The sequence below is a fragment of the Melospiza melodia genome, chromosome 6, assembly GCF_035770615.1.
Source record: "Melospiza melodia melodia isolate bMelMel2 chromosome 6, bMelMel2.pri, whole genome shotgun sequence".
Classification (NCBI taxonomy): Eukaryota; Metazoa; Chordata; class Aves; order Passeriformes; family Passerellidae; genus Melospiza; species Melospiza melodia.
The window spans coordinates 23,300,483-23,320,816 of NC_086199.1; the positions used below are offsets into that span (position 1 = coordinate 23,300,483).

Here is a 20,334-nt window from a genome sequence, read left to right on the forward strand (position 1 = left end):
CCGGCGCGGGACGCGGGAGCGGGGCCCAGGGCGGCCGGGGAGAGGAAGCAGAGGGCGCTCCGCCCGTGAGGGGGGGGCACGAACAGGTTGTGCTGGCGAGCTGAGCCGCGGGTCCGCGCTGCCCTCCTCAGCCCCCGCGGCCAGGGAGCCTCGGCAGACCTGTCCCAGCGGCGGCACCGGGTCCCCGGGCACGGCTAGCAGGCCCCTTGAATGCCACTAGGAAACCACTAGGCGCCAACGACTTGAAAACAGTGGGTTCCCTTTTGCATAAACAGCTTGCTCTTTGTGCCTGACACCCATTGCTAAGCGTGCTTTGCTCCTTTCCTGCGTAAGTAGCAGCAGATGCTATTTGACCAGGACTGTCAGTTTTTGTGGGGATGTAAAAACAGGAGAAAAGCATCTTTCTGCCCACTTCTTGGTGATATTTACTCTATAATTCTGATGAAAATTGCAGTAGAAACCTTTTGCTTACAGGTTCTTTGAGTTTTGCCTCACACGGTAGGAGTGTGATTTGGATATGGTAAGTTTGAGAGCACAGCATGTTAGTAAGGAGCTTAGGCTCAGGCTCTGGCTGTCTACCCTGAAGGCGCTGACAATGTGTAGTCAGAGCATGAGCATGAAAATAATCACAGAAAAAGCCTCTGAATGCCAAGAAAACTAAGAAAAGTGTATCTATGAAGATGAATGAAATAAAGTCTTTTCAGGTCTTTAATTTGTATTTATTCAATTTTTCCCCCTTTATCTCTCCGTGTTTTAAGGAATATGGAGCAGTGAGCTCCCTGCGGTTTCTTGTGGCTCTCATCTATCAGATTTTGACATGATCAAACGTTTGGTGGAAGATGTGCGAGCCAGGCTGCGTTCTGGGGTCACTGTCAACTCACTCGGGCAGTGTGTTGAGGAGCTTGTCCTCAATAGCATCGATGCCAAAGCAACATGTGTAGCTATCAGGGTGGATTTGGAAGCTTTTAAGATCCAGGTGGTGGACAATGGCTCTGGGATTGGGAAGGAGGACCTAAAGGCTGTTGGAAAGCGCTACTTCACCAGCAAGTGCAGCTCAGTGAGAGACTTGGAGAACCTGACTTTCTATGGCTTCAGAGGAGAGGCTTTGGCAAGTATAGCCAACATGGCCAGTGTAGTGGAAATCTCATCTAAGACCAGCAGGACAGCAAAAACATTCTTGAAGCTGTTTCACAATGGGCAAGCACTGGAAGTGTGTGAAGCTGAGTTGAACAGACCAAGTGGTGGAACTACAGTCACCGTGTGCAATCTGTTCCATCAGGTGCCGGTGAGGAGAAAGTGTATGGATCCTGTGCTGGAAATTGAGAGAGTGAGACAGAAGGTAGAGGCTGTTTCGCTAATGCATCCTTCTGTTTCTCTTTCCTTAAGAAACGATGTTTCTTGTTCCATGGTGCTTCAGCTCCCTAAGACAAGAGATGTGTACTCTCGTTTTTGTCAAATTTATGGACTGGGCAGATCCCAGAAGTTACGAGAAATAAATCACAAGTCTGGGGGATTTGAGATAAATGGTTTTATCAGTACTGAGGGACATTACAATAAGAATATGCAGTTCTTGTATGTGAATAGGAGGCTGGTTTTAAAGACAAGACTACATAAACTAATTGATTTTTTATTAAGAAAAGAAAGCCTAATTTGCAAGGCAAAGAGTGTCCCTGCAAGCCGACAGGCTAATTCAAGTCCTGGTCGCCATCGCTGTGGGCCAGAGTTGTATGGGATCTTTATTCTCAATGTAACCTGTGCATACAGTGACTATGATGTGTGCCTGGAGCCTGCAAAGACTCTGATTGAGTTCCAGAACTGGGATGTTCTTCTAACTTGCATAGAGGAAGGAGTGAAAAAATTTTTGAAACGAGAGCATTTATTTATTGAACCTTGTAGTGAGGACATCAGAGAATTTAATGAACACAATGACTTTTGTTTACATAATGCTCCAGTTCTGAAGCCTTCAATTCTTGATGAGAAGAGCATCCAGGAAAATTTTAAGAAAACATGTAATGAAATTGTGGATTCTTATGAAATATGTAGCTTGCAATCAAAAGATGTCAAGAGGAAATCTATTACTGGGAAAAAAAGTTCAAGTCTTATAGAGTCAAGTAAAAATGTACAGGAAACTAAAAATGCCCCAGTTCAGAACACTGCTGAATCATCTGATCCATGTAGAAACAATAAAGCAGAGATTCCATTGCCAAGCAAAGATGACACAGTTTCTGATTTAATTAAATCAAATACCTCAGAACAGAAGCCAAAATACACTAGCGGTTCCCAAAAAGTATCTGATACTCGTCTGAAACCTTCAGAACATCTTTGTTCCTCTTTCAGTGGAGGAGCCAGATCAGAAATAAGGGAAATAGATGGTTGTGGTGACCTAGAGGATTGTGCAGAGAATAATATAAAAGATGTGGGCAGCCAGCAAGGTCAGGTAATGCAGGAAAGCAATAAGGTTCTTGTCTTAAATAAGGATGTTATTCAATCACTGCTTGAGAGAGAAGACCCCACTGAAACAGCAGTGGGACCTGAAACTGTCTCTAGAAGTTCATTAATAACACTGTGTAATGCAAGAAGAAACAGGGGAGCAGCTGAAGTGATAGATGATGCCAGAAGAGGGGCTGTTAGTTCAATACCATTAAAGTCGCGCCTTACAGACCTTATAAAAAGTGTTGTGCAAAATGAGTCCCCACATGACTGTGAACAGACAGAAACAAATCTTGCATCAAACTCACAGTGTAGGCCTGCCCGTGTCAGTGCCAAGGATATTTTTGACCATAAAGTAAATGTTGTGATTCAGTCTTCAAATGCTAAGGGTATTTCCAGTGATGCTAATAAAGAATATACAGCTTCTCTTACCAGAGAAGTATGCAAGACTGATGGTCATGAGAACAAAGCTTTGTCACATCGGGTGAGGGAGGAGACAGCTCTGCCTGCTGCTACCAATAAACGACCTTATGAAACATCGAACAGTGCGGAATTGCCACTGGCAACTTCTTCAGGTATTCCTCGCAAGAGAATTGTTATCAAAAACACTAGAAGGCAGATAGCTGTGCCAAGATCGCAGCCCTCTAAGAAGCTGAGCTTGTCCACACAGCTGGGATCATTAGAGAAGTTCAGGAGATATTATGGGAAAGTTAAGTCTACACTACCAACACCCACATCAGAGCAAAATGAATGTGGTCTCCCAGTTCTTAATTCAGAAACTAACTCTGACTTTTCAAAGGATGGGAATGGCAATCATGATAACTTTGGCAGTTGTGAAACTCCACCTGCAGCAGAAGATAAAGATTCTAATAATATTAGCCAAGGTTTTGGTTCCTTGGAAAAGACTTTATTTTGCAGTGGAGAAATGTCACAGGACAAACGAGCCCTTTGTCAGAGTCCTTTGACATTGTCTGATTACTCTCTGGTTAGTAACAAAACCACAAGTTGTAGAAGATCTCCAGGATCGTTATCATCCAAACTATCCAGAATGAAAACGGATCACAAAGAAGTAGAACAACTTGGTGAACAGTTCCAAACAGACTCAAATAGAAAAGATGTCCATTCTTTTGATTGTGAATCCTCAAATAATGATTTTTTGTATAATGTTTGTCAAACATACAAATCCTCAGTGGAAAAAATGAGGGAGTGTAAGTCCAGCATTTCTAAGGAGGCTGTGTGCTCGCAATCAGATGGTGTGATAGCAGAGTCTGTGAAGAGTCCTGTCAGCTCATCACCACTCAGCAGTATAGAAGGAGAGTACACAGTCTCTTCAGTTTTAGCATCACCTGCTAAAAATGATTGTACTGACATCATCTGTAAAGTCAAAAGTACATTAGGTGAATCCTCAGAACAAAATATGAAAGATACTGAGGTTCCCCATGTGACCTTGCAAAGGCACTTGTTCTCTGATGACAACATGAGCACAGGCAATCTGAGGAATGATTCTGTCTGGCTCCAAGATTTCGATGCTTTATCGGGTAAGACAGTGTACATCAATAAAGCAACTGGACTCAGCACCTATGGCACTCCTCCTTGTGAAGGATTTCAAACTGCCTGCATTCAAGATATAACAACAATGGCTGTGAATGTTGTTTCAGAAAATGGTAAGAGGGGTGGTGGTTGTAAAAATGGAATGAGGAAAACTCTTCTTCTAGGTGCATGAAATAAACTTGCTGGCAGTACCTGAGAGCTTTTACTGCATCAGTTACTACCTTATAGTTAATAGCTGCATGGAAAACAAGAAAGTGTTGGGAACTATGGAGACAGTAAAACATTAACAGTAAAGATATTAAAAGATCTTTTTAAATAAAATGATAAAAAGAAATTCAGCAGCATGACCATTAACTGATAGCTGCCTATTTTTCGCTGGGCATCATGACATTCTCTGTGATAACAGTTACATATAGCTGTTGTCACATGTAAAATGAGGAATATACTTCAAAAGAGGTGTACCAGAAAAGAACTGTGTTTTTTACCATTTTGTCCTAAATAGTTATGTTTCTAAGAATGTCTAGTTAAAGAGAACCTTATATTAAAATGATCTTTTTTCAAACTGCATACAAAATTTAAAGCTATCCATGAAAGATAAAGAAAAAATCTAACTTCATTGAGAATGTGTAGTCTCCTGTCCATGGATTTTAGAAGGGCTGTTCTTTCTCACTTTGTAGCAGATGTTGTACAGCATTGTTGCTTTTTTGTTGGTGGGCCTTTTCCACTAGTGAAAGAATCCTGCATAGTATTATTTTTTCATGGGCACAGTGTTCATGAGTCTTGCAGATCTGTCTAGGAATATCTCTATATTCCTGATCTAGTTTGTCTGTCTAGTACTGTCTTTGATAATTTTCCCTTTAAGGGAAAAAATATCTGTGTTCTTGTTTTGCATTCTGTCTGTAGGCAGATTGTATGAGTGAAGATGCAGCCATTCTTGGTGTGGACTTTATTTTCTACTACATAAATTATTTTGAAAAAGTAGTTTGGACTTCTTTCTAGTTATCATATTAAAAATTTGTCTAATCAATTGTCATGGCCTTTGGTTTGTTCCATTTTTGTCTGTTACTTCCTTGTTTGTCACCAGTCACAGAAACACTGGTGCAGTAGGTGTTTCAGTTGTTGAGCTATTCCCCTTTATGTATAATAATTGATGCCAAAAGCTTTTAATATCTATCTAATTATCTGAAGAAAATGTGATGCAAGTTTTTATTAAGCAAAACTACTTGCAAGTGCAAATATACACTTCTTGACTAATATTTTTGTTTCTGTGGTATACCAGTTTTGTTGCTCACAGTACTCTTTAGTAACCAGCCAAAGCCCTGAGATGCAGAACTTGACCTTCTATCCAAAATGTTGGATAGTGCATTCATGTTTATAGAGATATGTACTCTTATGCTTTCAGATGATGTACAGTGTGTAGGCTTTGAAGACACATGTTGTATTGCATCTTTTTACCTCCCATGGCACTGTCCTTAGCCTTAGCATTGGTGTTACTCTTTGTTGTATCAGTGGTGCCAGTCTTTCTAACTCTGCCAGTTCCTTGGCAGTATGTCTGATTTTATTCTTTACTTAGATTAAGAGCTGGACCTCGCAATTCTTCACAAGGTGTTTGAACTGTGGCTAGATCCTGTGGGTCTTAGGTTTTCAAAGTTCAACAAACACATTCTTTCATATGTTTTTGAAGCAAAGGATGGTTGCTCCTTTCAGCCATAGGAATGAATATAACTGTGTCCTAGCACAGCATTCATGTCTCTTAATGTTGAGCACTGTTTTAGACTGCTGTTAAGGCCCAGGAGCAGAATCATTTCCTCACTTGTATGCTTTCATTTTGGTTTTTAGAGTAGTGTCAGTAACCCCATGTTGTGTTAGAATTTGACTTAGAATTTCATAGCCCCTAAGAATAGCATCTTTACACAATTCTAGGGAAGTTACACTGCTTAGCAGTAGGTGGAAGTAGGTAAGAACAATCCATACCCTCCTTTTCATGACAGCAGTGGCTGTCTGACATCTTTTCCAGCCACAAGCCACATGCTCCACAGAGATGTTGGATTTTGTAGGCCAGACCCAGGCAGCTTCATACTGATTAAACTGATTGCTACAGGAAAATTCATCAAACTTCATTTCACCATTGGATGCCTTCTTTAACAATGCATTTGTAGTAGGAAACTATCCTAGCTCAACCTGGTCTTTATTGTTATGCCAGCTATATTTGCAATTTTTGTTCCTTACATTATGTTGTGTCATTACACGGGAATATCTTCATGATCTAACTGAGGCAAGTGAAAATGAATGCTCAAGCATGGTAGTTGTATGGGGCTTGCCTGCATGAAGTATATACCTTACTATCCTCTCCACCTTTTCTGATGCTACTTGTCAGAAGAATCATATTAATAATATCTCTGCCAAGTCTGAAGTCTCACCAGCCTTGAAGCAAGTAAATCCTAACTTTCTGAGCAATATATATCTTGAACAAGGATTTTTCCTTCAAAAAAAACCCCCAGGGAGATGACTCTTTGTCTATCACATGTATAAAATACTGGACTTGTTTTGTTACAGATGGTAGATTCTTCCCTGAACTTGAGAGATATTGTCTTTTCATGACAATAGTTATAAAAGTTATGCCGGAGTCTGAATTAGGCAGCACTCTTCAATTTGCCACAGTTTAGCAGGAACTACATCAGGCCATTTTGTCCTTTCCTCTGGGTTTTGTGACAATGGGATGCTGAGTTACTCTCCAGTGCTGGGCTGCCCATTTGGATTCTTGAAAGGATTCTCAGTCCCCAGGGTCACTAGTCCTCACTGGAATGGAGCCAACAGTCAGGAGTCTATGGACTGGCCCAAGATTTTATAGAGCCTTTTCACACTGAGCTTATCAGCACACAGCTCGTTTTCTTTGGCATTATCACTCTGCCTCTTTTCCTGATGCACACCCTTAATTTCTTGGTAGAAAGGAACTTTATTAATTCATTATTATTTCACAAAGAATAGAAGACTGAATTGTACCAAAGGAAGGGTGAAATGTTTACCAACGTGCTGGAAATCTGAGCCACTTTTCTTAATACTCTTGATAACAATACAAGTTTGTAATATTAAATCATTTCTGGGTGGGTGAGAACATATTGTTGGACTAACTCTGTTACCTCATGTGGGCTCACTGATTTGTAGTTTTCAGTTTTACAAATTCCTGATAACTGTATTAAATATTGATAGGAATGGTGATAGACTGACAGTTTTGCTGCTCCTTAACAGAGGGAATTCAACAATGTTTTGATCTTTGATAGACTACTATGTGCATCCTTTCTCTTTGGGGAAAACACTTCTGGTTGCACTAATTCTGGAAATAATTATTACAAGTTTAAGGCATCAGCCAATTTTTACATACAGTCCTGCAGAAACCATGGTAATATTTTTACATTTCCTAAGGTGTGTATGTCTGATAATTCTCAGCTTTTTATGTGTGTGTTGTTATTTCTCAATGTTAGGTTGCAGAATCTGTGTGATACTTGAAATTTTACAGGGCTAAGCACATGCTCATTTATAAGAATATGGGAGTTGTATAGCTTTTAGTAATTTTGCTTGCTGCTTATTAAGCAGCAACAAATAATTATTATTATTTGTTTAGGGTTTCAGTTCAGATGCCATCCCTTTAGAAGTGAGATTGTGCTTCCCTTCCTTCCTAGACCTCAGAAAGAGAAGACTCAGACAAGCCAGAATCTGAGAGGTAGGGCCAGCTTTCCAGGACACAGTGTTCTGTGGTAAAAACAAATAAAAAAATTCTCCCAGATGTCCCAACAGGAACCAGAATTACTCAAGGTCTGTTAACAATGGGACTGTGTGAGTCATCTCAGATCTAGAACTGGAAAAAAAATTTTTGGGTTGAAGGCAGGTTAAAGAATACTTATTTACAGGATGAAATACCCAGTTCTTTGTTGAATTATGTCATGAGTTTAAAGAATAATTACCTACTCACTTCTTTGTACTCATTCCAGCCTTGGAATGTGAAAAATAGCTTCAATCCTCACACTTTTTTTTTTTTTTTTTGTAGTGGAAAGGATGAAATAATCTTTTTGGTATGTAACTTTGTCCAGAGGGAGTGGGTAGCTAAACAGGTCTTTCTTTCCCTACAATCCCTCCACCCCTTTTCCAGGCCTGTTGAATTGTGCTGTAGCATTTTTAGGAGTCAGAAGGATGCACACTGCCCTTCCTAGTTAAAGCAGACAGTACAGAAGCCTAGTGCCATGTTCCATTATTTATTTGTACACTCTCCCCTTTTTGTGAAGGAAAAAAAAGAAATAATATTTGAGTGAGGTTGAGGTTCCCAGTGAACATTCTATTGACAGATGGTGGTAGTTCCTCTATTATCTGTGTGTTCTTTCCTAGATGCTGAAGGGGAATCCCTCCAGTCATTGCTTTTGGAATGGGATAATCCTGTTTTTGTTCCCTGCCCAGAGGTAAGTATTGCCTTGCATCTCATGCTGAAATAGGAATAATTTTAGATTTTTGTTATTTTCTGACATTGGGTCCAAAATTGCAAATGTAATGATTGTTGCCTATAAGTTATTCACAGATATATTACAGTATGGACCTGGAAGTTTTGGTTTTTACAGACTGTTTAGATGCAAGTCATTGTTGTGGGTTTATTCAAGGAGAGGCAGGTATCAGGCTAATCTTTCATTTTACATAATTCCAAAACCAGAACATTGTAAACTGTCTTTCCCTCTACAGAGACAGTCATCTCAAAATTAGAAGTTATCGAATGGCAAAATTGTAATATATTGTTTGTCTGCTTTGTGGACAGAGATAAAATAACCCAGGTTTGAACAGGTCTTAAAAGTGTATTTTAACATAGCTGTTTTTAAAGCCTGGCAGGGTTACAGCATGTGAGAGGGAAACAATGTTGGAGCTTTTATAAAAACTTCCTTTGCTGTCATGAGGTAGCATTATCTTTAATCCTCATGTTGTGTGTGTGTAAACATATGTATGTAACCATTTCCACCTGCAAACAATAGGCACGGAGTGCAAACCACCTGCTGGTGAGTTTCTGGAAGGGAACACTTCTGTTCAGCCTTGCAGTGACGTGTGCTCTGACTCATTCCGGGGTAATGCATCCTTTGTAATGCCATCCCCTGAGAGCTCACGTAGGCTGATCATTAACTTCAGCTTTTGATAGCTACTTGGAATCAGCTGGATGCATTGAAATTAGCAGGTAATAGCCAGATGGGAAAGATACGTGGTGGTAGAAGCAAAGGTATTGCCAGATGGTTTTTTAGTTGCTGTTATTCTTGTATAGAAAGCTTGGTTTGTGAAATGCAGAGTTATTTCTAGTTTTTGTTAAAATGGTTCATTGGGAGTATCTGCTCTGTGTATTTGGGGTTTTTTGCCACACTGTTGAGCTTTTCCTTGATGTGGAATCCTGTTTTTACAGATTGCAGTTGATGTGACCAGTGGTCAGGCTGACAGTCTGGCTGTGAAAATTCACAATATCTTGTATCCTTATCGTTTCACCAAAGACATGGTTCATTCAATGCAGGTACAATATAATCTATTACTTGCTTTCATCCCCAAAATCCTGCTCAGCAGATGGGATTTGCTGATGTTTCTACCTTCTAGGAAAGAAATATCCAGGAAAACAGTTCACATTCCTAATTTTCACAAGCACTAACAGAATTCTTGGTCATATGTGATATCAGCAGACATGTGTGTCATGCCATATCCTGGTATCATCTCATGGTTAACCAGCTATCTGCAAGTGACTCTAAAGCTACTTGACTAGTATGATTAGATCAAAATCAAGAGATAGCCCTGTTACTGCTGCTTAGAAACATTATTAACTAAATAATAGTTCAAAGTACAGTTTTTATATTTGTTGTTTAGCATTTTCTTAGTTCTTATTTCTATTAAATCTGTGCCCTGTATCTTCCTTTTTTATTTACCTTAGAAATGTAATTCCTTAGTAGAGTGATTTCAAAATCAAATCCAAATTTTAATGGAAAAACTTGAAATTTCACCCTAAAATTTAGTCTGCACTTAAAAGTGATCTTTAATAGTGGCATAATAACATCAAGTTTTATTATTTTGGTGGTTTTTTAATCAAATGTTTTGAGTGTTAAAAGCTAATGTAAATATAAGTCTTCAGCTTACATATGCGATGGTTTGCTTGGGTAGGAATGCCAGAGTGGATTCTCTCCCTCTCTTGCATCCCAGTGACAAAAGACCCAAAGGTCCAGCTGACACTTCTCTTATGCAGTCAGGCTGCTGACTTTGAGATTGCAGGTTCTGACTCTGTGAGGCATGGTAATGTTCATCTCCAGGGTGGAGATGATTCAAATGATTCCCTTACTTATGTTGTGAGTGCATGAATAATAGGAATAAATAAAGTTACTGTAGTGGACAGGTTATGTTTCACAAAGACAAGAGAGGAAAGATGGAGAATAGAAGGTACCATTTGTCTGTTTTCTCATAATAAGAACTGTTCTTTAAAACTTACTGAATGTTTCTGTGTTTACCTGTATTGTGTTTTCCTTTCTATGTTTTCAAGAAGGCAAAACTAGAGGAAGTTACTACTTTCTGTCTCTGAAAAAACAAAATACTACTTCCAGTACCCTACAGCAATTTTGAGAATCTCTCTACAAAGATTAAAAGCAGAAAATGTTGCATCATGCAACAAGAAAAGAATAAAAAGAATCATTAGTCTTGTGTCCCTTCAAAGAAATAGAGTCATCCATTAATTTTTACCTACCAGGTGAACGTGTTGTGAAACAGAGAATTCAGGGTGAGCTGTCTATGTAACATTGGGAGAAATTCCTCCATAACATCATATCTGTATATTTGAAATCTAACAATAAGATATGAAAGCATTGTGCACCTCATCTCAGTATTGCATGTTGCTCTGGTGGATTTCTGATGCTTGAGGGGAAAGTCGAATCAAGTCACAGAGGCAAATTCTGCATCAAAAATGAAGGGAAAAACTTTTCCTTTCTTCTGCAGATGATTATCAAGTTTAAAAAAAGTTGTTTACATTCTCTTTTGGTGATAGCAACAGATCAATTACTCAGAGTCACTGTGCACAGCTTTCATTCCCAACTCAAGGAGGTTTCTACCTGGCCATTTCATTCACCTTAGAACAGTTAGTACTCATGCCCTTATTATTATCTTTGAAAAAGTTTATCCAGATTTTTTAAAATATATTTTGAAACTTTCTCTTAGATCCATTTAGATAAACTGTTTCATGACCATTTAATGGTCATTTGACCTTCTGCCAATATTATCTTTTAGCTTAAATAATGTCTGCTTTTTCCATATTTAGTTCCCCAATGTATTGATAAAGAATAACTATGTAGCTTCTCAGTCCAGTTTTGCTAGGCCTTTTGGGTTAGGAAAGATGTGGCTTCCAGTCCTCTAGTCATCATACTAGCTATTTGTTGGTCTTGATCCATTTTGATTGTTGTTTCTTTTGTTTGCCTTCATTTTAAAAAGAATTGTACTGCCCTATAATGAGTTTTTTGAGCATTTTACAGGTTCTTCAGCAAGTGGACAATAAATTTATCGCTTGTTTAATTAACACTAGGAATGGAATGGAAAAAAAGGCAGGTAAGACTGGTTAATAGCATGAAGTTGAGGTGGCTGTCAAGTGGACTGCAGAGGGAGCACTGTCCTATTTGTAATCTCTTCTTGCCTTGGGCTGATGTTGTTAGTAGAGGAAAACCTTAGTCTTTGCTTGAAATTTCTTGGATCTTCTTTATCTTTATTTTGGACATTGTTGAGTGTTCCTACCGCCTTCAGATTAATGTTATAAAAATAGATGTACTCAAATTGCTAATATCTTTCAGTCTCTGTTCACAGTGTCTGGACATATTCATTGTTGAAGCTTTCTGAAGCTGTACAAAAAGGCATTCAAAATCAGTAGGTTTTGTAACGTTTTAAAAGATAGTGTCAAACAGAACAGTTTATAGGTGATCTCAGCTCTCATTCTGAAGTTAGATGAACATGTCAATAGACAAGAGTTTCTGACTCAATTTAGTTACCTAATTTAACCACCATTTTGGATCACTGAATTTCTGTTCTATGGTAACTTTATGTTCTGCCAACACAGTCTCCTCCTCACTTTGTTTCTGTGAAACAAGCTGATACTTATCTTCTAAATGTGGCTTCTGGGAAGTGGTTATTCTTTCTGACCCCTGCAGTTGCCTGGTACAAAGTTGCCTATTTCTCATCTGTTGTGGTACATTTTTAGATGGAAACCTCCTGATTTTGGTGGACCAACATGCAGCTCATGAACGGATCCGCTTGGAGCAGCTGATTGCAGGTGAGGATTCAGGTGGTCTAAGAAACAGATAATCAGTGCACAGAAAAGTACAAATGAGCTCTCTGGCATGTACCAATAGGATATTTATCCATTTAACATCTTTATCCTGATCCCTAGAAGAGTGCAGGCATTCAGTATCTGTAGCAATCATAATATTGGCAGCTGAAAATTCTTACAGCCTTTCCAAAAATAAAAGATATGCTCCCTACCCACAGAACTATTGAACTAAAATAGTCCTGACATAATGAAAGAGCAGGAAGACTGATAGGAAAAACAATGAAGAGGAAATAAAACAACATCAATAAGTTTGTGTGGTTACACTGTGAAGAATAAGACATGGGATGCTGAATAAAGAGTCTAGTTCACTTGGTTCCTTTTTAGCTGAATACTGTGCTTAAAGCCTAAAATTTCCACAGTCTGACTGTTTGCAAAGGGATAATAGTCTTCTGTGTAAGCTCATTAGCCATTGGTTTCAGTGTTAAAAAGCACAATAGCCATCCATCAAGCACTTAAAAATCATTGACCTTCTCTTACATCAACAAACACTGTGCAGTTCCTGCCGAGTGTTCCAGGAACTCTGCTCCTTTTGGTCAGGTACTGAAAAAAGGTAAAGACTGAAGGGAGAAATGCTTAATGAATACTATTTTAACTCCATTTATATCTGACTTTCTGTGGAAAAATTGTTCTCTCTGAGTTGAACCAAATATATCAGTAGGTTGTTTTGCTATTTAGGGTGACTCTTTTTTGGAGCTGGTGGGAAAAAACAAAGTGGCATTAACCAACCCTTCCCCAGAGACTGGATGTCTGGTTTGTGACATTCCCAGTCCTCCACAAGTTTCAAGAGAAGGCATTCTGTGGTCATTTTTTAATCCAAGCAGAGGATTACATGCCAAACCAGAGGGTCATTAAGGGTAATGCCTCCGTAAATATTTTAAGAGGGATACTTCTAAATGTTTCATTCACAGATTCCTATGAGAAGGAAGCTGCAGCATGTGGCAAGAAGAAAATACTGTCATCCTCCATCTCTCCCCCTTTGGAGATTGAAGTTACTGAAGAACAAAGAAGATTTCTACGGTTAGTAGTGACAAATAGCTCTCAATTTTGGGGGATGGCTCTGTTGATCAGGAAGATATCTATATATTGTGACCATGAAACTCAGGAGAAAAATTGTTGATTCTTTCCTGAGCAGAGCCCAGTTGGCTCTCTCTGTACTGAGGGAAATGGATACACTTCTTAGGCACGTTGTTACAACATCTCAAGACAAAACCCTGGGGTGTGCCATTTTTGTGCCTTGCAATGTGCTCTGATTTCCCTGGGAAAGTAAACCTTCATGTGTGGGCCAGAAGACTGCCAAAGCAGCTTCCAACAGTTCCTCCTGTCTGGGGCTCAGGACCTGGGAGTGCTCAAAGGACTGCAGTGCCCAGACTGTCGACCTAGGTACTGACTTTACAGGCACTTTCTGAGAAGAGGAGGATGGGATATGGAAAATCTGTATTGTGAATCCTTCAAAAACACATTCCTTTTTCCTAGGTGACTGCCAAGAGTAACTAATGAACACTGTTTCCCAAATGTTTCAGAATGGTGACCTAGCTACAATTAGGATATTTAACTTTTGTTCTTCAAGAATTTAGATACAGATTTCTTGTTGGACTATTGCAGACCTATTGGACACTCATCGAAATTTCTTTTCCCCCACATCCTTGCCTGTCGCCTGCCACATCCATTTGTAAGGTTTTTTCAGTGCATTGTTCTGAATTTTTAGATGAAGTTCTGTCAGTATTACCTCATTACTGTTCTTTTTCTTTTTTGTGATTCCTGTGGCAAGCTCAATAGCTGCTGATTCAGTCCTTATTAAGATTGTTGCCTACTACAGGGATACACTTGCTTAGTGTTGATCATATTTCAGTAATATTTGGATTTTTTTTTTTGTTCCCACCTCTCAATGATGTTGTTGCTAACATCACAATATTTGTAATGCCTCTTCTTCAACTTTGATTTATTTTTGCTCTGATCTATGAATGTCTCTCATTTCTAATAGATCTACTTTAGAGAATGGATGGCTAAAACTGAATACAGTATTCCAAGTGGGAGAATCCCATTGATTTGTACAGTAGCTTTGCAGCTGTGCTCATGTTTTCTGTTTATTATATCCACACCTGATATTTTGTCTCCTTTTTTGTCTATTGCTGCTTGCATGAGCTGCTTCTGTGTGGATGGTCAAGGCAAAGAAACAGAGTAGGGGAGGTTATTTTTTGAATTTCTGTTGTTTATGTAGAAGCCAGCCAAAAGTAGAAATAGATTAAATTACTTCTGATAATTTGTATTTATTTGTCTTTAGGTGGAGTAAATTCTGGTTTTCTGCCCATTTTTCATTCATCCTACTGATTTCTATTCTATTTTTCTTCTATTTTTCTACTTGTTTTAAATTCTGGTTGAGTTCAACTTTGTCTCTATCTAGTCTCAGCTGACCAAAATAATTTTGTGCTTTCTACAAATTTGCTTGCTTGACCATGCTTCTTCTTTTCCACATCATTAATAAACAATCATGAAGATACAGATGAGGACTTGTGTTGAACACTGACCATCTGTTGCCGGCACACCTTGCTTCCGTAGTCTCTAAATCATAATAGATGTTCCTTCTCTATCCATGACAACCTTTTGCATTTCCTTTTTTATCTACTTTTAAGTGGTGACATGAAAGACTTTTGGAAAGAGCTAATAAATTATGAGAGCTACTATTTTCATCAGGTAAATCACAAACATTCTACAAAACTGAGTAAGGAAGTAACTCAAAAAGGCATGTGTTTCTTCTAAGGACATTGGTTGAATATTCAGCACAGAGGGATGCCAGTTGTGATTTTCAGCAAGAAGCTTACTGGTGCTAGCTTACTAGTACTTTTATTGTGTGACTTAATAATTTTTCAGTATGTATTAGCAGTTCATCCCTTGCTCTCTGAGACTATCATTACTAAAAAGTTAGGAATTAAAAGTATTATGTGAAAGTCTAAATTCTATTGTTATTGTTACTCTCAGATTGTGACTGTATTCTGAGGTAAAGTTTGGTGTAATAAAATAAAATAACCTGTCTAAAAGACCTTTCTCTTCAGCTGTGCTTGCAATTTAATCATTCAGCTGGACCTCTGGTTCACCTGCAGCTTTGGTTCTGTTATTTATCTACTAGGCATTGTAGTAATGCATTGTTCTGTTGACTCTCTTGAACTTCCTTCTTTATTTTTTCTTTTAATAATAATAAAAAAAAATAGAAAAGCCCAGTTGACTTCAATAGCTGCTTGGATTTTGTAATTTCATTCACAATAGGCTTTTTGTCTTTCTTTCTGTATAGCCTGCTGAAGGCTATACATGTCTTCTTTTTTTTTAAATAGAATTTCACAAGCCACGTTCATATGGAGGCTAATAATTGTACTATTCTCATTATTGATTTAGGTAAGTTTAGATTTGCTTCTTTCTATTTTTTGCTCAAGGAATTTCTTTTCTAGAACTAACCTTTACCACCTTTGTTTTAAGTGAATACTCCCTGAATTAATAAAATATATATTGTTACAATTGTTTTCATTTTGGAGATAAGCTCTCATCTGTCTTTGAAGTCTCATTTTTGTGTGTATTTTTCCATCCACAGGCTGACATATGTCATAATTAACTAGAGGTTGTTCTTTCCTGTATTCTCTTTGCTTAACAGGATATAAAGTTCATTAAACCATCATAAATTTCTTAAAATACTTTTTCCATTTTAAGAATTTGCTCATATGTGTTAATTGAAATCACAGTTCTTTTAGATTAGACTTAAAGTAGTCTTAATGCTGTGTAATTTCAATATTTGGAATGTTTTTATGTTGAACCAGACATCTCGTGCACCTTCAGAAAAGGCAGATTTATAGATTTAGAAACAAAGCCTCTCTTTACATAACACAGGAACTCTTAGATCTTGTAGGTGTGGAACATGAAAAATGCACGGTTATTGGAGTAAAAAAACGTGTCTGAATGTAAGCTGAAAAGGCAAAATTACTTGGAATCTCATGAGGCATGGATTTCGAGATGGGAAACTGTTACAGGAAGTGATATGAGAAACCATGTATGTGGACAGAAATACAGAAATATTTACATGTGCTATGGAATCATAGACACAGTGGTTGATGTCTTATTTCTCTTGGTTTTTCTTCCTCAGATGCTGCTACAAAAATTTGGAGGACTTGGGTCTTGAATTATCATTTCCTGAGACAAACAACTCCTTGATTCTTGTGAGGAAAGTGCCAATGTGTTTTATAGAAAGAGAAGCCAATGAATTACGGCGGAAAAGACAACCTATCACTAAAAGTATTGTGGAGGTCAGCTGTGTATATGGTGAAGTTATGATAGTGGGTCTTGTTCTGTATTCATGGCCCAGGAAATTACAGGATCTCTGTTATGAAGGAGACAATGAACTCCCCTGGCAAATGTGAATGCCATCCCTTTTTCGTAGCTAAATAGTCCCCAAACTGAAACCACTGAACTATAACTGAAATGATAGAAGACTGTTTCAGACTTGGACTAGTGGAGAAGCTAAGAAAAACTGTGTATAGCAAAGATATTTTAACTGATTACTGCACATGGATGCTTGAATGGACAGTAAATGCTTCTTGCAGGAACAGAAAAATTATTAAATGAAGGAACAGTAAAATGAATAAGTAATAACAATATTTATGTATCAGCAATATTAAAGTTGCTTCCATGAAATCTCTATTATCAGTAGGGTCAGTGGGGCTTTCTAAAAACCACTGTTTCAGATGTTCTGCAGTTTTAGGGTGAGAAATTTCTGAAGTGATTACTTGCAGTGGGAGGTCAGGATTTTCACCTAGGTCTTCTACACCATGGTCAGTACATACAAACAGTATCACTTTTTCTTATTCTGGCAGTCACACAGTAAGTTATACACAGATATGAACAAAATAGGGTAGGGGGATGGAAGGGAAAAATAGCAACTGATGACATTACCTTTTTTCTTTCTAGGAGCTTATTCAAGAACAAGTTGAGGTGAGTTGCTGTCTACTTCTAGAGTTGACTATAACATCCAATGCTTACTGCATGAATCAAAGGGAGCCTGTTGAGCTTCAAATGACAGAGTGGGCTAAATAATCCCCTAACTTTTCTTCATTTTTAATTTCCTTTGTGTTACAGTTCTTTTTTCTCATATTAGAAGGAAAGTAACCTGATGTTCCCTTACTGCTTTTAGCTATTGCAGACCACAAGAGGAGGAGCGCGAGGGACACTGCCTCTGACGTTTCTGAAGGTGTTAGCTTCCCAGGCCTGTCATGGTAGGGAAACTCTACTTTTCTTTCATTCTTTCTTTTTGACTTTTTTTTTCCCCCAAACCTTTGTCTCTACACATCATCCTCCCTGGGACAGTGTCTGGATGTGTTTGCAGCTATTGTAGGGTTAAAGAGTATATCTTAGGGATGAGGAGGTAATGCTCATGGACAGCACTAAGGGATAAACAATACTCCCCCAATTTATTAATGTATGGGCCTAACATACTTCCCTTCATGTGAAACATACAGTTCTGAGATGCATTTATCTGTGTGTGCTCTAAACCATTCAAATAACAGCTCTATGATGGGCCAACGGGGAAGGTGCTACAATCTGCTTGTAAGCATGCAGGAAAGAACACTTAACCACTCTTTCCAAATTTTTAATTTCCTTTAAGTATCCCAAGTGGTAGTTTAAGTGTGCCCGCAACATTTCAAGTACTTTTGGAAGGAGTGTGGTAAAAATTTACATCTTCTCAGGGAACTCTTGCTTTCCAGCACCTGGCAATGAGCAGGCCTTCTTGGTCTTGACTGCAGTAGCTCCAGCATCTTGTTGCAATTCCTGTGCCATATACAGTATCAATGAGATCACGCTGAAAGGGCAAATGTGAACCAGAAGTATCTGTTTTCTCAACAGTGTCTCAGTTTTCAATTGGCAGTCCATAGGTTTTGGGTTTTTGTGTCTAAAAAAGTCTCAAGGCTGAAAGCATATTGCAGATGGTCTTTTGCATCTGTGCAGGCTGAAGTTTGCAAACACCTCTGGAATAACTCCCTAATGTTGTGCTTGAATTTCCTCTGGATGCCTTTAAGTGCTCACTTGTGAGAATGGACCCAGTGGCAGGGCTAGCACTTGGTTTCAGAAGTGAGACCTGTCCGTGGCAGCCACAGAGAGCCACTCAAGCCTGTGAAACTGTTACTAACTGTTGTCTTGGTGTAATACTTCTTGATTTGTGAACTGTTTCCAATTTCAGCTGTAACACACACACACACACACAAAAAGCCCATTTGCCTCTTGCAACATTACCTGAAATGCCAAATGTAATAATCTTACTGTCCATCAGACTTGGAGTACGTTAAAGTTTAAGCCATGAAAAGCTGATCTCCTTGTACAGCAGACTCTTTAACTGAGCCAAGCCTCAAGTCTGCCACACTGCAGCCTTTGGGTTGCCTTTGCAGCCTCTCAGCTAATCTCTGGGAGATGCCCCCAAAGTTTTCACTGAAAATCACAGCTGTAGAAGAAAGTGGAGTCCTCTTTGGCAGCAGGGGCAAGAATGTGTCTCTTTTTCAGGAGCTATTAAGTTTAATGAGCATTTGACTTTGGAGGAGAGCTGCAGGCTTATTGAAGCTTTGTCATCTTGTAAGCTACCCTTCCAGTGTGCTCATGGAAGACCTTCAATGCTGCCTCTTGCAGACATAGACCATCTACAGCAGGAAAAACAGGTACTGTGTGGGACACACCTCTGGTAATCCGTGCTCTGGGTTATCAGAGGCGCATCACGTATGTGTGCTAGAGCTAAGATCATACTGTTTGAAACCACCACCACTGGCCTTATATTACTTGACTTGTTACATATTGTTACCAATAAAATGAAACTTTAGGACAAAAGCCTCTGTCCTGTAAACACTTAAGCAAGGATGTTATCATACATTATTTGAATAGTCACACTGACTTGAAGAGTGTCCTTAAGGTTAAGCATACATTTAAAGTGCTTGCAGTTTTGAAGTGTAAAATTTGGAAAGCATGGAAATTCTGAAACTCTGCTAGTGGCAAAGAGGCTAATTAAACCAATGCTTACTTTCCCAAAGTTTAAGATGCTATAAAATGGGGATAAAGCACAGGAATAGCAACATTTATTATAAAATCATAGAATGGTTTGGGTTGAAAGGGACCTCAAAGATCATCTTGTTGCCATGACTACGAACACCTTCCACTAGACAAGGTTATATTTAAATTATATTTAAATCAGGTTACATTTAAATTTAAAACAAAATCATTACTCCTCCCTTTTGCTGTTACTGTGCTTTATTGTTATTAAATTGGATTCTGTTGAAAGTCAGGTGGGACTTTGAATTAGATATTAACTTAGGAAGGGCTGTATTAGGGCAAAGAGTATGGAAACACTGAAACTTATTTACTTAGTTATGACTTGTGCTTAATTTTTCTTCCTCCAGCCTAAACCTAATTTAACTAGACTTAGGAAGATGGCAAGAGCATGGCAGCTATTTGGAAAAAAAAAAGAACCTATTTTAAAAAAAGTTAAAACTGTAAACTGCAACCAGTAGAAGCATTGGTATGATCCATGATCCTGTGGATAGACTACCCTGTGTGAAGCCAAGTTCTGAGCCAGTGCAGTCACCAGAGCTCTCCTTTGACTACTGACCGAAGGAGCAGAGACCAGCCAGGAGAACATGGCAGGAGGAGCCCACCCTTGGAGCCTGGAGAAGCATCTTCAACCTTAAGGAATAGCACTGGAAGGCTGGGCGCTATGTCACTGCTGCACTGCTGGGTGTAAGGAGTTGCAGCCACTTGCAGCTACTGAAGCAAAGCACTTCTTTTCTGCAAGCACAGCATAATTCTGCATAATAGGGGAATTTTAATTAGTGTATTTTGTAGTACTTTGAAAATTGGAAGGTATTTTTTAATAAAGTTCACATTCAACTCACTCCTCGGGCTCATGGCAGTGGTTGGAATGAGGATTAACCAGCTTCATAGTATATATAGGCCAACTTAGACTCAAGAAACACTTC

The 20,334-nt window shown here is 38.7% G+C and overlaps 1 protein-coding gene across 4 annotated transcripts; it reads left to right on the top strand.

Moving 5' to 3' along the window:
• Window positions 1-72: 72 nt before the first annotated feature.
• MLH3 (mutL homolog 3) lies at window positions 73-20,249 on the top strand. 4 transcript variants are annotated; one of them, XM_063160278.1, is made up of 13 exons: window positions 73-86; window positions 759-4,094; window positions 7,604-7,702; window positions 8,362-8,432; window positions 9,407-9,511; window positions 11,499-11,571; window positions 12,215-12,286; window positions 13,252-13,360; window positions 16,470-16,629; window positions 17,291-17,314; window positions 17,514-17,595; window positions 18,875-19,026; window positions 19,759-20,249. In XM_063160278.1, the coding sequence occupies exons 2-13, from the start codon at window positions 818-820 to the stop codon at window positions 19,867-19,869; spliced, it is 4,335 nt and encodes a 1,444-aa protein (XP_063016348.1). In that variant the 5' UTR covers window positions 73-86; window positions 759-817; the 3' UTR covers window positions 19,870-20,249. The 4 variants fall into 4 exon arrangements, with proteins under 4 accessions (XP_063016348.1, XP_063016346.1, XP_063016349.1 ...); XM_063160276.1 differs by lacking the exon at window positions 73-86 and adding an exon at window positions 140-251; XM_063160279.1 differs by lacking the exons at window positions 73-86; window positions 7,604-7,702 and adding an exon at window positions 140-251.
• Window positions 20,250-20,334: the final 85 nt, after the last annotated feature.